The 16,447-nt window shown below is 38.2% G+C and overlaps 1 protein-coding gene across 1 annotated transcript in view; it reads right to left on the bottom strand.

Annotated features, from left to right (window-relative positions):
* The window catches only part of ZDS (zeta-carotene desaturase), a 91,823-nt gene extending 84,015 nt beyond the window's left edge, over positions 1–7,808 (bottom strand). The window contains exons 1-3 of the mRNA XM_090016409.1: positions 7,397–7,808; positions 6,613–6,737; positions 792–926 (exon numbers count right to left, since the gene is read on the bottom strand). Of these exons, the coding sequence (XP_089872535.1) occupies positions 792–926; positions 6,613–6,737; positions 7,397–7,547 (411 nt within the window). The 5' untranslated portion in view covers positions 7,548–7,808. The remainder of the gene's footprint in view (positions 1–791; positions 927–6,612; positions 6,738–7,396) is intronic.
* Positions 7,809–16,447: the final 8,639 nt, after the last annotated feature.

Below are 16,447 nucleotides of genomic sequence, written 5' to 3'. Positions count from 1 at the left end.
AGGCTCTGATAATGCTTCAAGCATTTTCTCTTACGTGCATGAAGTCTACATGTCTCACCAAACAACAATTTTTTTTTATCTATTCCCTATGTGACAAGATGATGTTAGTTGTTTGTGAGTTTGTCTCTTGAAAGCACACACATTGCACATTGATGGTTGATCATGTTGCAAGTATTTTATCTGTTCTTATGAAATAATAAGTATGTATGATCTCCTTCAACCCTGACCCACAAATTCTTGATGAGCTGTTGGGGAGTAAGTTTTGGCCAGGAAATATGCTTGAGAGGGAAAAGAAGGAAAAAGGGAGACAAAAAAAGGAAAGGCCAACAGAAAGGGAAATGGAAGAATCATGAACTTTTAACCTTTGGCAATGGCCACTAAATCCCCTTGAAAAATCATTGTTGTTTTTTTCCTTGATCAATATATCATTTGGAAGTCTCAATTTTGATAAAAAAAAAGGTAATTATTGTGGTTTTATCGACAACATTTATCATGATACCTAGTTTTTTTCCTATTTTTTAGTAAACTTCTAGGTTTGTGACTGTGGCGATATATTGTGTTATATCGGCTGCCAATACTGTTACATTGGTTTTTCATCATAGAGGAAGTGACCTGATTCCCACAATTCCTGGAGATTCCCCCTCTTTGGGGTCACATTGCTCTTCTCACTTCGGAGGCATGCTTCCTACCCTATGGAGGCACTTCTAGTAACTATAGTCAAAACATACAAAATAGCTTCAAATTCGCAATTCTAGAATCATGACCACAAATACGACTTACATTATTCTAACCTTTTTCATCAACCGGAAAAGGTTGTTGTAGCAACCAAAAAATACATGAAGCCCCATCTCAATGTGGTTTCCACGCCTATCTACAAAAGAACCCACTTTTCCACCTATGAATGAACGTGATTCATAAATGTCAACCTGCAAAACAACAAAGTCATACCTTTTAGGTAAGTATATATCAAAAAGTATCATGGAGTAACAGTGAATTGAAGAACTAGGCATGCATTATACTCAGCATCAAGGTCATATGTTTCTTCTTTTAGCATGCAATGAAAGGAGCTAACCAATCAAAGGAACAAGATGTAATAACACAGTGCATTTTACACAGCTCTCTAGCAACCCCATAAAATGTTCATTATTTTGTACATTTTTATCAAACAAAAAGGACGCAAAAAAGTTAAGACGCTTTTTATATCTATATCAAAAAATTTAATGCTCCAAATAAGTTGTCCCTAGCTCCAAATAAGTTGTCCCTAGGCCATGCACATAAAGTTCTAAGATTCATTCACATTATTGAGTGCAGGACTATATAAACATGTTCTTGTTGTACAAATGCTATTCTGGTTATGTAACACTATGGCATGTTTTCAATGCCCTGTGATTCTTGGATCCTATGATTGTAAATCACAATCACCATACTTTCTCAAGGTTAATGGAACATAAAAGAGTACAAATTGTGATTGTGATTGCCAGCTGTGATTGTTTTTTCCTGTTTTTGCCTTGAGTCTTATGAAAGTTCACAAGGTTGACACAGAATAGTGTACATGTTTTGTATTGAGTGTTTGTATCTATGTTTCCTGATGAGGGTATATTTGACTTTCAAGTTAAAACCAATGTTGTAATTAGCGTATCGGAACCTGTAACGCATGAGCCCGAGATACGGGTGTATCATATCATATCGTATCATAAGATATGGGGGAAAAACCACTTAAATTATGCAAAAAAAAAACATGAAAAATCTAAAAATTTAAAAACAAAAATGTAAAATGTAGAACAAAAGAAAAAATAAATAAACAAGAATGAGTACAAGAATTAAAAGCAAGTAATTATACAAAAAAAACATAGTAGACTATTGACATGTCACACATTGATGCATAGTTGACAAACTCATGACTCGGTCTCGGATCGCCCAATCCTTGACTCCCGAGTCAGCGGGTTGACTCGGTGACTCAGACGAGTCAGGACTCTATATTCTATAGTGTAAGCACATGAATAAGACATGAAAATAACTAAACTTACAGCTAATATGTCAACACAAGTTACAAAAACATATAATTATGCATGATTATTAACTTTTTTCATTGAACAATATTAGATTCTTCATAACAAGTGACTTTATATAAGAGTTGTGTATTAAAATCATAAAATACACGATAAAAAAATTATAATCGGCATTAGGATCGATAACCTGAATCACTAACCCATCAGGGTTCCGATCCGAGTCGACTCGAGCAATTCCCGAGTTGACTCGTCGGGTTTGCCAATTGTGCATTGATGATAGTGATACTTGATAGAACATAGAAGCATAGTTTGCTACATGACTACAAAAGTCAAAATGCTCAAAAGTTTACTAAATAAACCCATAAAGTTAATAATATAGAAGTTCATTACAACTACATAGTTGACTACATGACTAAAAAAAGTGAAAAGACTTCAAAGTTTACTACAACTGTATAATGCACTACAACAAGACTCATCAATCATCTTCATTGTCAAACATTTCTCGTTCATAATCAGAAATGACATCTTGTTGTGGGGCTTGTACCTCCTGTAGTTCTTCATCTGAATAAGATTATGCATTGCATTATGCTAGCGCATGAAGGCCCCATGCACGTGCCAATTCTTATAATCATGTTTCTTGCCTTCTATATATATATCACCAAGATTGACAGATATTATAGAATGTGCATCATCTGGAGCTCGCACACATGGTCGCAGTGGAGCACCAGGTGCTCGAACAATGTGTTGTTTCATGTGATGTGCACCTCCATTAATCAATGCACGACAGAATTTGGATCTCAACACATTATGCCAATTGAAATCATTGAAAATCTCCATTATTAAATCTAATTATCACAAATGCAAATAATTAAAACTTAAATTAGAATATCACTATATATCAAAGTCAAAAGGTTTACAACTTTACATAACAAATTGGACCAAGAAAGGTCATACAAGGTTACAAACTAAAGATCCAATTAATATATATATATCAACTCAATAATTTTCTTTGTTTGTTGCAACGTAAGAATTCACTAGCTTTTGATGTTGATGGTTAATCTCATATATTTTTAAATTATGTAATCAGTTTTTTAGTTACTTTTATATGTTAATCTCATGTTTTTTAGAATAATCTCATATATTTTAACTTTTGTAGGTTAATCTCATATATTTTTCAGTTATTTCAGTTATGTAATCAGTTTCTTAGTATATTTTAACTTTTGTTGGTTAATCTCATATATTTTCCAGTTATGTAACCAATTTTTAGTTACTTTTATATGTTAATCTCACATTTTTTAGAATAATCTCATATATTTTAACTTTTGTAGGCTAATCTTATATATTTTCCAGTTATTTCAGTTATATAATCAGTTTCTTAGTGTATTTTAACTTTTTTTGGTTAATCTCATATATTTTCCAGTTATGTAATCAGTTTTTTAGTTACTTTTATATGTTAATCTCATATTTTTTAGAATAATCTCATATATTTTAACTTTTGTAGGTTAATCTCATATATTTTCCAGTTATTTCAGTTATGTAATCAGTTTCTTAGTATATTTTAACTTTTTTGGGTTAATCTCATATATTTTTCAGTTATATAATTAGTTTTTAGTTACTTTTATATGTTAATCTCATATTTTTTAGTACTTATTTGAGATTTTCGATTTCTTATTGGTTGTTATTTCATCAATAAAGCATTTCTTTATTTATTTGTATTTTTAGATATTTTTTTAAAGTTTTCAAAAAAAAATCAAGGCTTACGCTTTATGCCTCGCCTCAGTTTTTGGTGGAGCGCCTCGCTACGCCTCAACGCTTTTCACAACACTGGCCCTGTATGTCACAGGGATTCTCCAACTAGGTGTCGCACCCGTGTCCACCCGCACCCGATGCGGTCAACCTGACTCTGGGTGCAGTCAATGCACCCAGGGTCATTTATGTCCAACTTTTGGACTTTATATATATATTTTTTATATTTTTACCGCACCCTCGCACCCAGGATTTTTGAAAGTGCTGCACCCCCGCACCCGCACCCATGTGACATAGCATACGACACGATATATTGTAGAATTGGAAGGAGAACTGATACTATTTGAGGCATATATCATATTTGATACGATTATCATACTGATGTGATATATATTATATGATGCATGGGTGTATCGTACCATGTATTGTACGAGTCTAGCACTATTTTCTTTTTAACTTCTTCGGCGTCAGAAAAATAAAGGTCGACCACTTATGGGGGGCATTCTTTACCCTCCAAAGGTCATTTTGACCCCGCTTTTGCATGTTCTCCCTCCCCAAACTATTTTTAGACCAAATCCACTTTAAAAAATGCAGTTTTAGCTAGATTTGAGCCCTAGAAGTGTGCTTTGCCTCAAATATCGCTCATTTACATCTTACCTAACCCTCAAAACCAAACTCCAAAGCCCCTCTTACCCTCTATATAACGCCTCAAATTTTTAACCATAAAATTTAAGAGAAAACTTTTTTTAAAAAAAGCGAAAACAACATTTTTCTTTGGGTTAAACAGTCTTGGTGAATTACAGTACAATCAATTATCATAATTAAATTAAAATATGAACATTAAGATTTAATTTAGTTTTAATAATTTAAAATACATATCAGAATATTTTGATAACAATAATTATTTTTCCAAAATTATCCCCGAGAAAGAAAAAGACTGGCTCGCGACGCCGCCTAAGCATTCCACATCTGTTCCGCAGTTGAACATCATAATTTACGTAAAACCCCATAAAATGGGTCAGACTCGTGAAAGCCTGTTAGAAAATAATATATTTACATAATGTATGATATCAAAATACATTCAAACACAACCTCATATATCAATCATGTAACACATATTTTTTCACATGCATGAACATATATATAATGCATGAATATATACAATATGCATGAACTTACCATTTTAGTGTTGTGAGTCTCTAATGCAATAATAGCTTCTTATCTTTACTTATTGTTCTCTTACTTAAATGATGCATGCCATATTCTATCTATATGCAATTCAAAATCTTGTTTCGCTTGACCATATTTGTCTGTGGGTACAACACAAACTCTTTCAGATGAAGGTACGGCCCAGGTTTATATTTTCAAACAATTGTATCTTATTAACCTGCGTGATGCCCCAACTATGCATACTCTGGAGAAGGAATATAATTTTATAGAGAGAGTTTTCAACTCCTACAATCCCGATATATCAGATTTTCCTAATGAGTCTTACCTACCACACCGCGGACAAATCATGATAGTTCTCCAGGTTACTGGTCCTATGGATGGGGGACAAAAGCAACCTTCTGTGCTAAGCCAAATATCTCACAAAACCGCCAGTATCATGCTTACTCTTTCAATAAGCCTCAAGAGAATTAATTTTATTTTGATTTTTCTTTTAATTAATTTTCTTGTTAATCGTGTCAATGCAAATATGTAACCACATTTAGGGTTCAAATGCAATAATATTCATGGTACTCTATACATGCTTTTTATTAATTTCTACCATAAAATCAATACAATAATGCAATCATTATGCATTTACACAGTCAAGGTAGGTTAATCATTGATATTTATGCATGCTCAATTCAATAGATAAAGAAATGCATTCATTTAACATGCATATTAGTCCAATATCTCATTTAAGCATCAACAAACATGCTGCAAAAAGTAAAATACAACCCGGCATTAGCACATGTCATACTGTGTAGTTCAGATCCCTGTTAACCCAATTTTGGAAAACCCACCAAAAATCACAAGTACCAAATTTAACTCTCAAACTTTTACTAGGATCGTCCCATCATCTTAAGAACACAGTTCAAGAAACAGATTTGCAAAATTCGTTGTAATAAAATCAAGAAAATTCTATGACTGAACCCTGTTCAGAAAAAATATCAGGCATATCTTGTTGACTGCAGAAATTTAATCTGGTTTGAAAAATTTCTCATGATTCACAGAAAAATCTTTTGACAAAATCTTTTTTAAAGAATCTTTTTATGCATGTTACCTTTCACCCAGATTTTTCACAATTTATTTTGATCAGTTTTTATTAGTGTTTTAGAGCTTTCAAAATCTTTGGTCGAAACAATCCTACTGACAAGGCAGAAAATTTGTGCTCTGTTGCAATGGACGTTTCGACCTCCAAACTAAACCAAACACGACGAAACAAGATTCTAAATTCAAGCCCTAGATGTATTTTTATTTTTATTTTTATTTTTATTTTTATTTTTATTTTTATTTTTATTTTTATTTTTATTTTTATTTATTGACCTCATTTTTTATAGAGATATCAATTATTTTTCTAAGACATTTAAGGTTTGTTAGATGGCGCCGAAAATTTCTCCATCAAGGAGAAACTTTTGTTTTTGGTGGAACCAACACACGCCATCAAGCGTGTCAAAAATTCATCCACTTTTTCCGCTGTTTTGGGGGTGTTTATACTAAAAAAAATGGAGATAAAAATTAGCTATGTACCGAGAGACTTTTTATCAAGCCGCCCTTAAAACTCAAGGATACAAAGAAAAATACCACACAACCACATAAAATTAATACTTGTACATGGAAAAATACATCTGTAATAGAATCATGTACCAACCTCATGGCCTTGATCCAAAAGCTCCGCTGCAGTTGACATCCCAGCAAGCCCGGCTCCAATGACAGCTACTTTAAGCTTAGGTCCTCTGTAGCGTTCTGGCTCTGGCGGAAACAAACCTTTTGGAGCTGCCAAATAAATCATAAACCAAGATAAGCGTACAAATTCTGATTGTTCGCATCTTTAAATTTGAAAGAAATCTGCATAATGTCCAATTCATATCACGGTTGGCATTATCAATATTTGCAGTTCCTCAGAAGCATGAATTCCGACAATAATCGGTTTTCTACAAAAAGAAAAAAAGAAGAAGAAGAATAAATGCAATTTTGAGAAATAGAAAATATATAAACTAGCAAAAGACAGGGAGGAAAAGAAAAAGGCATCGGCGCTCGCTAAATTAATACATGCAAGGAATATCAAAAATTATCATCAATGATCAAGAAAACAATTTAATTTAAATTGTCTATTTCTAGAAACATGAAATTATTGTCAGTGTATGATGTTCTCAAAATATTGGGAACTTAGATTGAAAACGCCGATATTCTTAAAATTTTCCGATAAAAATAATCAAGACCAACTTGAACTTCCATGTCACGTAAAAACGAACAAACGAAGAAGCAAATTACACCATGCTATCGCCAAAAGCTTATCCCAATTCGAACTCCATACCGTCAAACAAAGAAATTCAAACGAGTCGCCAACCCCAAGTCACGCTCGCCCAAACAAAACGTAACAAGAAACTGAAAGAAGCACGACATGTCAAAAACCTAAGACAAGAGGCCGATACCATTGACGCCCATATCCGAGACTCTCGTATCCAACTCACACCGAACTCTCGACTTCCCTCCGCGGAGGCACCTCGCCCGAGACCCAAAGTTCTCACAGCAAAATCCGCTCCTCTTTGCGGTGAATGCCGTGGGAATCGACGCGCAAGCCATCGGAAACCTGAAGCGAGCAAATTCTCCACAAGAATCGAAACTACCGTTCCAGAACTCTCAGATTCTCCGCAAGAACACAATCTAGGGTCTATGAATCCGCAATTTTTTCCTTCAACGTCTTCCTTCAAACGGAGTGAAGAGAAGCCGGGATAAGCGGAGAACTCTGTGTGTGTGTGTGTGGGGGGGGGGGGGGAGGAGGATTTGTGATAGCTTTCGTCTCCACTGAGACGGGAAACTCCTCGGAAAAAAGAGCACGAAGATTCTCCTTTTCACCCTCTCCCCCAATGAAAAACTTCAGCGTGACACCCTTTTATATTTGTGCGTGGCGCCATCTTCTTCCAGCGTTGGAGCTCCCAATCTCTTGCGTAAAATTACCTTATTGCTCTCACTCATTTACCGAATTGTTGTTTCGTCATTTGATTCCAGGGATGGAAGCGGTCTGAATTTGTCTTGTTTCTAACGGATCCAATTCAGTGTGAGAACCTACTAGATCCGAATTATATGCATCAAATCCGGGTCCCCAGCTCGGCTCTAATGAATTATGGTGTCAGATTTTATTCGGGTTGGGATCAAAACTTCAATCCAATTTCATCAGGACTAGGCTTGGTTGGACATCAGACCCATTCATCCAACGGTTTTCTCGTTAAATGTTCCTAACAACACCATGTATTTTTTTTAAGTGATTTGAGCTATTTTTTAAATAAGCTCAATTATTTAATCAATCCCCAAATTCAATGTTATCGTTATTAGATATAAGAGGATCTTTCAGCAAATCGCTATTCTGTTTGCGGTGTTTTTCAATAAATTGCTATGTGGTTTGCGGTGTTTTTCAATAAATTGCTACGTGGTTTGAGGTGTTTGCCAGTAAATTGCTATGCGATTTTGAGGTGTTCGTCAACAAATGTCGTTATGGTAGGGATTCAGTTTCCAATGCAAGATTATCATATGGTGGATTGTTTTTTGTTTTCTCTATATGAAGATATTGTCTATCTTAAGCCATTGCTATTGTTGCTAATTTTTATATATCGTGTAATCAATAGTGAGTAAAAATAATCTAAGACAGAGTAACTATTTTTTCTCCTAGATATAGGTTAGATAACTGAACCACGTTAACATGTGCTTTTCATGTGTATTGTTACATTCTCTAACACAACCCAGATATTTTATAAGCAGTTCGGGTGGCATTTCTCTTCTACATGTCTATGGAGTTTTGAAAAATTCAAACATCTCTAAGAAGAGATATATATAAAGGTAAAAATTTATCGAACGAACCACACTCCTTCATATACGTTAGGAGTTCATTGATGAAAAGGGGTCGGAGAAAGCTTCAACCCAATTCCTACCGTGATGGATATAAGCGCAATCGAAATTCATGGAGAGTTATACATTTGTGTATTGATAAGACCGTTCATTGTTTCTTGAAGCTCGATCTCTCCCCCGGATGAACCATATAGCCAAGAGAAACCATAAACCAAAATAGAGAGTCCGTTTGTAATGTTAAAACAAAAAATCTAATTTTTTTTTCCAAAAATTGATATAGAAAAGCAAAAAGCATGGTTACTCTCTCTCTCTCCAATGACCAACTAGGCTACAACTGAAAGATGATTCACGATCTACAGGAAAACTGATCGCTCGTTCTTTCAATGTGGATGGGTGCAGTGGAGGAGCTACATTGAGGCCAGGCTTGGAAAATTCTCTTAAAAAGGGAAAGTTAGGGTGGGGAGTGCCCATCTTTAACCCTGTAAAAGTAGGGTCAATGCCCACCCAATGAAGGATTTGTTAGGTGTAAGAAGGATGATAGAGAGAATTCAAAGGAGAAACTGGGCTGTTTTGAAAGAGGTGGTCTTGATGAGGTGGAATAGTCCCACATTGCTTGTGCTTGAGTTTTCTGTGGGGTTTATAAGCCACTTGAGAACTCATACACTTGTTCTTGAGAACAATAGAGTGGGATGACCACCACACACACGCGCGCGCGCGCCCGCCCGCCGTGCCGAGCCGAGCCGGGCCGGGCCGGGCCGGGCCGGGCCGGGCTCGGGTTCGGGTAATTGGCCCTTTAGGGCCATATCCAATCAAGACAAGTATCTTTTTACCCAAAGTTTCTTTGGATTTGGATTCGGTAACGGGTTATGGGAATGAATAACGGGTTTTCGTGCCCGTTATGACGCTTCGGATTCCATAACGGGTCTCGATCTTTCGAAGACCGTTAACGGATCACGTCCCCTCGGATTCCGTAACGGGTCTCGATCTTTCGAAGACCGTTAACGGATCACGTCCCCTCGGATTCCGTAACGGGCTCCTTCCACGTTTCATAACCGTTCGTGGGTTATAAAAGCGTGGTCAGGGGTGGGGTTACGGGGGGACTGAGACAGACGAATTCTGAAGAAGAGCTCTGCGTTTTTCCCATCTCTCCTGTTACTCTCTCTTTCTCTTTCCTGTGAGTTATCCCGAAAGGGGTTGTTCTGCAACTTTGGTTCGAAGAGGCTGTTTTCGAAGGACGATCCGTCGGAGTGCACCGTTCGGTTCGTCGTGGCTATTGTATCCTGGGGGAAGGACGCCGGACCCTGATCTGCACAGTATGTGGGGGCGAATCTTCTCTAAGGGGAGTACTTTCGTACGCCTTAGCCTGCTGCATATTCTAAACATGTGCATGTTGTTTTCTTTATGTTCTGTGCCTGTGTTTGTTTATATGCTTACGTCTGGATTTTGGTCTGATGCGGAAAATGCCATGCTTGCTCCCTGTTACTGTTTCGGTCGTCTGTTAATCATGTTATTTACACTGTTGTATTTCTTGATTTATTTAGTGTTTTATATCATGATGACGATTGTGAAACTGTGTGATCCGAAACATGTCGTCTTCTTCTGCGTTTGTACCAAAAGTAGACATGTCCGGTATGCCAGAAAAGTTTGCCGGACAGAACTTCAAGCGTTGGCAGCAACGCATGAAGATCTGGTTCACTACGATAGGGCTGTTGAATGTTCTGGAAGTCGACTGCCCTTCGGTGTCTGATACGAACCCTGACTCTGCTGCAGTCACTGCGGCTGTAGAGTGGAAAGAAAAGGACAGTATATGCCGTGGTTGCATATTGTTGGCTCTGTCCAACACATTGTTCGATGTGTACTGTTCTTCGTCTACCACTGCTAAGGGCTTGTGGGATCAACTTGACAAGAAGTACAATACCGAAGACCAAGGTCTTGAAAAATACTTTATTGCCAAGTTTCTGAAATATCAGATGGTAGAAGGCAAGTCGGTCACTAAGCAGGCACACGAGTTTCTGCTACTGCTCCATAGTTTGGCTGAGGCTGAAATGAAACTTCCTGAGAAGTTTTAGGTTATGACCATCGTAGAGAAATTTCCTAAGTCTTGGGTAGACTTCGGTATGTCTCTCAAGCACCGTAGAGGAAAAATTTCTCTAGATGATCTTATGGTAGCCATTGCCATTGAAGAAGAGCATAGGAGCCAGAAACAGATCGTAATGCCAACTGAACCGCCTAAGGTGAACATAATGACCGGAGCTTTTAAGGGCAAAGGACAAAAATCGAAATCTGCAATGAAAAACCAGTTTAAACCTAAGGCCAAAATCCAGAAAAAGGCAAAGAACAAACCTTGCTGGAACTGTGGGCAGGTTGGGCACTGGGCTAAGGAATGTCCTTCCAAGAAAGCCAAAGCTCATGGGACCACAGAAGGAACGCCTCAAGTCAACATGGTGACTGAGGTCGTTGGGACCAGTACTGGGTATGTTTCTATTAACCCACAAATCTATCACGTTTATGAGCCAACTGAGTGGCTGGTTGACACTGGGGCTAATGTGCACGTCTGTGCTGATAAGTCTGTCTTTGTCTCATACCAGGCTGCTGCAGGCAGATCCGTGACTATGGGCAATTCAACGGCTGCAAAGGTGTTAGGAATTGGACGCGTGGATCTGAAGTTTCCTTCAGAACGAGTTCTATCTTTACACAGAGTGCATCATGTGCCTGTAGTTAGAAGGAACATTCTTAGTGGTTCATGTCTTGTTAGAGAGGGTTATGAATTTAACTTTAAATGTAATAAAGTTGTTATTTTACATTCTGGAACTTTTATTGGCAAGGGGTATTTAGATGATGGTTTATTCAAACTTCGTGTTGAACATGTTTGCAGTGATAAATTAGAAAATGATGTTTCTTTTTATTCATTGTCTAATGTTGCTTATAACATAGAATCATCTGATTTATGGCATAACAGATTAGGTCATGTGAATTTCAATTCTGTGAAACGCATGATGAACTTGAAAATGATTCCTGAGCATTCCATTGATAAAACTAAAAAATGTGAAATTTGTGTGCAAGCAAAACAATGTAGGAAACCATTCCATACGATTGTGAGAGATTCTAAAATATTGGATCTGGTGCATACAGATATCTGTGAGTTTAATGGAGTGTTAACTAGAAATCATAAAAAGTATTTTATCACTTTTATAGATGATTGCACTAAATACTGTTACGTGTATCTGCTAAAATCAAAAGATAAAGCTTTTGATAAGTTTCTTAACTTTAAGAATGAAGCAGAAACACAAACTGGTAGAAAACTTAAAAGATTGAGGTCTGATAGAGGAGGAGAATATACTTCTAATAAACTCGATGAATATTGCAAATCTGTTGGAATAGTTCATGAGTTTACTGCTCCATATTCTCCTTAATCCAATGGGATTGCAGAAAGAAAGAATAGAACCCTAACTGACATGATAAATACTCTACTTGGGAGTTCTGGATTACCTACCTATATGTGGGGGGATGCTCTGAATACGGCTTGCCATATTCTGAATAGAGTACCTCAGAAGCATAAGGATAGTAGCCCTTTCGAACTCTGGAGAAATAGGAAAGCTAACTTAAAATACCTTAAAGTGTGGGGGTGCCTTGCTAAGGTACTTGTCCCAGAGCACAATAGGAAGAAGCTGGGTCCTAAAACAGTAGATGTTGTCTTTTTGGGTTATGTAGAGAACAACTATGCCTACAAGTTCTTAGTAATTAAGTCTGAGATATCTGGCATAGATGTTAACTCTATTGTAGAGCTTCGAGAAGCTACATTCTTTGAGGATGTATTTCCTATGAAAGTTGGTGTACCGCAGAATCTGTCTTCTGTAGATATACCTTCAACTTCTGGTTCCATTCCCGAACATGTGGAAAGGATGACAGATGTGGGGGTAGAACCATCTTGTTCCCATCCTAGACCCGATGAGTCTGAGGAAGTGGTAGAACCTAGAAGGAGCAAGAGACCAAGGATTACCAAGGATTTGGGAAGTGACTTTATCACTTACCTTATCGAAGATGATCCTCCCACTTTCCGAGATGCAATGGCTTCACCTAAAGCAAAGCATTGGAAAGATGCCATCAAGAGTGAAATGGATTCCATTATCTCTAATGGTACTTGGGAACTGGTTGACCTCCCTCGTGGTAGTTCCACAATTGGGTGCAAATGGATCTTTAAGAAGAAGTTGAAACCAGATGGATCCATTGACAAGTACAAGGCGAGACTGGTTGCCAAGGGGTTCAAACAAAAGGAGGGAATAGACTATTTCGATACCTATTCTCCGGTTACCCGGATGACCACTATTAGAGTGCTTATTGCACTGGCTTCCATTTATGATCTCTCGGTCCATCAAATGGACGTGAAGACCACTTTCTTGCATGGCGATCTTGAAGAAGAGATCTATATGGATCAACCTGAGGGTTATGTGGCTCCTGGTAATGAAGATAAAGTTTGTAGACTTGTTAAGTCATTATATGGACTAAAACACGCCCCTAAACAATGGCATGAGAAGTTTGATAATATTATATTATCATTTGGCTTTGTTGTCAATGAATCTGATAAGTGTGTTTATTGTAAAGTCAAAAGTGATGGTTGTATTATTTTATGCCTGTATGTAGATGATATTCTATTGTTTGGTTCCAATATGGGAATTGTTAATGAGACAAAGTCGTTTCTTAGTAGTAAGTTTGATATGAAGGATATGGGTGTTGCAAGCGTGATCTTAGGCTTAAAGCTGACTCGTTCAGCTGAAGGGTTAACCATTTCACAATCTCACTTTGTCGAGAAAGTACTTATGAAATTTGGATATAACCAAGGGAGATCTGTAGCAACTCCATATGACCCTTCTATCCCTCTTCATAAGAATACGACTGGTGTTCCTGTGTCTCAATTGAGGTATTCTCAGATTATTGGAAGTTTGATGTATCTTGCAAATTGCACGAGACCGGATATTTCGTTCTCCGTGACAAAATTAAGTAGATACACAAGTTGTCCAAATCACACTCATTGGAAGGCATTGGACAGGGTACTTAGATACCTGAAAGGAACTATTTCCTTGAGTTTGCATTACAAGAGATTCCCTGCAGTTCTTGAGGGATATAGTGATGCAAGCTGGATAGCCATGAACTCTGGCAGTTATGGCGTGACAGGGTATGTATTTACCTTGGGTGGCGGCGCAGTCGCCTGGAGATCAGTAAAGCAGACCATCTTGTCTCGGTCTACTTTTGAGGCTGAACTCTGTGCTTTAGATGTCACTGGATTGGAAGCTGAATGGTTAAAGGGACTTCTTGAAGAACTTCCTTTAATGTGCAAGCCAATTCCTGCGATATCTGTGCATTGTGACAATATGGCCACAATTGCAAAGATTAAAAGCACAAAATATAACCAAAAGCAGAGGAGACACATCCAAGTCAGAATAAAATCTGTAAGGGAACTGGTGTCTCAGTTAGTGGTTGCTGTGGACTATGTTGGATCCAAAGAGAACACAGCTGATCCATTAACGAAAGGGCTAGATAAGTCTTTAGTCCTAAAATCCAGAGAGGGGATGGGACTGAAACCCATCAGTAGTTCATCTACAGTAGCAACCCAACCTATCTGAGTGGAGATCCCACAAAGTAGGTTCAATGTGGTAATAACAAGCTGTAGGGTGAACTGGATAGCACTTTATTAAATATGATACTTTGTATCTGTGTCTGTTCCCCTGTTTACTCTGGAAAGGTGATGTAGCTGCAAGTTAAGGAAGAGTTAAAACTCTGAATGGGTTCAAATCTTTCAAGGCGAGATGTTAGCAGTGCATCTTTGGAGAAGCCCACCTATGTGAGTGTGACTGTGCGGCCGCATTTCAAGGAATTGGGTTATTCCTGAAGTCACTCATGAAACAGGATTCGGGCGCATGGCCATTAACGCGCCGCCCCTAAAGATTACAACCAGAACCTTTATCGTGTTGTTGCTAATGGACACTCCTACACCAAAGGTTCAAGTTCAAGACTTCAGTTCACTTCGTTCCTGTGGGGGTAAAGTTAGTCAACTAAGGTAGTGGTTCAAACCGGAAGGTACCATTGCTGAAAGCATGATATGTCCTGTTGCAGATTGTCTCATCTTGCATCTTGGTTTCCTCCCATTTCATTCTTTGAATTTGTGGGGGAATGTTAGGTGTAAGAAGGATGATAGAGAGAATTCAAAGGAGAAACTGGGCTGTTTTGAAAGAGGTGGTCTTGATGAGGTGGAATAGTCCCACATTGCTTGTGCTTGAGTTTTCTGTGGGGTTTATAAGCCACTTGAGAACTCATACACTTGTTCTTGAGAACAATAGAGTGGGATGACCACCACACACACGCGCGCGCGCGCGCCCGCCCGCCGTGCCGAGCCGAGCCGGGCCGGGCCGGGCTCGGGTTCGGGTAATTGGCCCTTTAGGGCCATATCCAATCAAGACAAGTATCTTTTTACCCAAAGTTTCTTTGGATTTGGATTCGGTAACGGGTTATGGGAATGAATAACGGGTTTTCGTGCCCGTTATGACGCTTCGGATTCCGTAACGGGTCTCGATCTTTCGAAGACCGTTAACGGATCACGTCCCCTCGGATTCCGTAACGGGCTCCTTCCACGTTTCATAACCGTTCGTGGGTTATAAAAGCGTGGTCAGGGGTGGGGTTACGGGGGGACTGAGACAGACGAATTCTGAAGAAGAGCTCTGTGTTTTTCCCATCTCTCCTGTTACTCTCTCTTTCTCTTTCCTGTGAGTTATCCCGAAAGGGGTTGTTCTGCAACTTTGGTTCGAAGAGGCTGTTTTCGAAGGACGATCCGTCGGAGTGCACCGTTCGGTTCGTCGTGGCTATTGTATCCTGGGGGAAGGACGCCGGACCCTGATCTGCACAGTATGTGGGGGCGAATCTTCTCTAAGGGGAGTACTTTCGTACGCCTTAGCCTGCTGCATATTCTAAACATGTGCATGTTGTTTTCTTTATGTTCTGTGCATGTGTTTGTTTATATGCTTACGTCTGGATTTTGGTTTGATGCGGAAAATGCCATGCTTGCTCCCTGTTACTGTTTCGGTCGTCTGTTAATCATGTTATTTACACTGTTGTATTTCTTGATTTATTTCGTGTTTTATATCATGATGACGATTGTGAAACTGTGTGATCCGAAATATGATCCAACAGGATTGGGTCAGGTTGGTTCTCCACCCTAACTGAGTTCTTTTTTCACCAGGTTAACGAATTGAATTTTTTTTTTGAAATTTTTTCAAGCAAACAAGAAAGGAGAAGACCATCGTAAGAGAGATTGCAAGAGACTACAAACAGGGGCTCCGCGTGGTTGGTTAGAGCTATCAATACACGTCTCCTTGTGGTGGGAAGTTGCTGGTTCCAAAGCCAGTGGTACGTTGAATAATAACTGGTGGTCCCTAACCTCAGTTTGCCTTTAAAAAACAAAAAAGAGATTGCAAGAGACTGTACTCTCTTAGTTTTGACGAGTGGGATTGGAAAGCATAGTGACAAATGTTTTTATCGACAATTTCTCATTTTTAAAAACTCATGAGAAATAAAAAAAAAATCATAAATCTCGTGTTTTTTTTTTGGCAAAATCTCGGCAATAAAAAAATCAATTAAAAAATATAAAA

The sequence above is a fragment of the Nuphar pumila genome, chromosome 8, assembly GCF_984573655.1.
Source record: "Nuphar pumila chromosome 8, dmNupPumi1.hap1.1, whole genome shotgun sequence".
In the NCBI taxonomy this organism is placed as follows: Eukaryota; Viridiplantae; Streptophyta; class Magnoliopsida; order Nymphaeales; family Nymphaeaceae; genus Nuphar; species Nuphar pumila.
The sequence above is the reverse complement of the archived record's forward strand: the minus strand, read 5'-3'. Positions and strand labels throughout refer to the sequence as shown.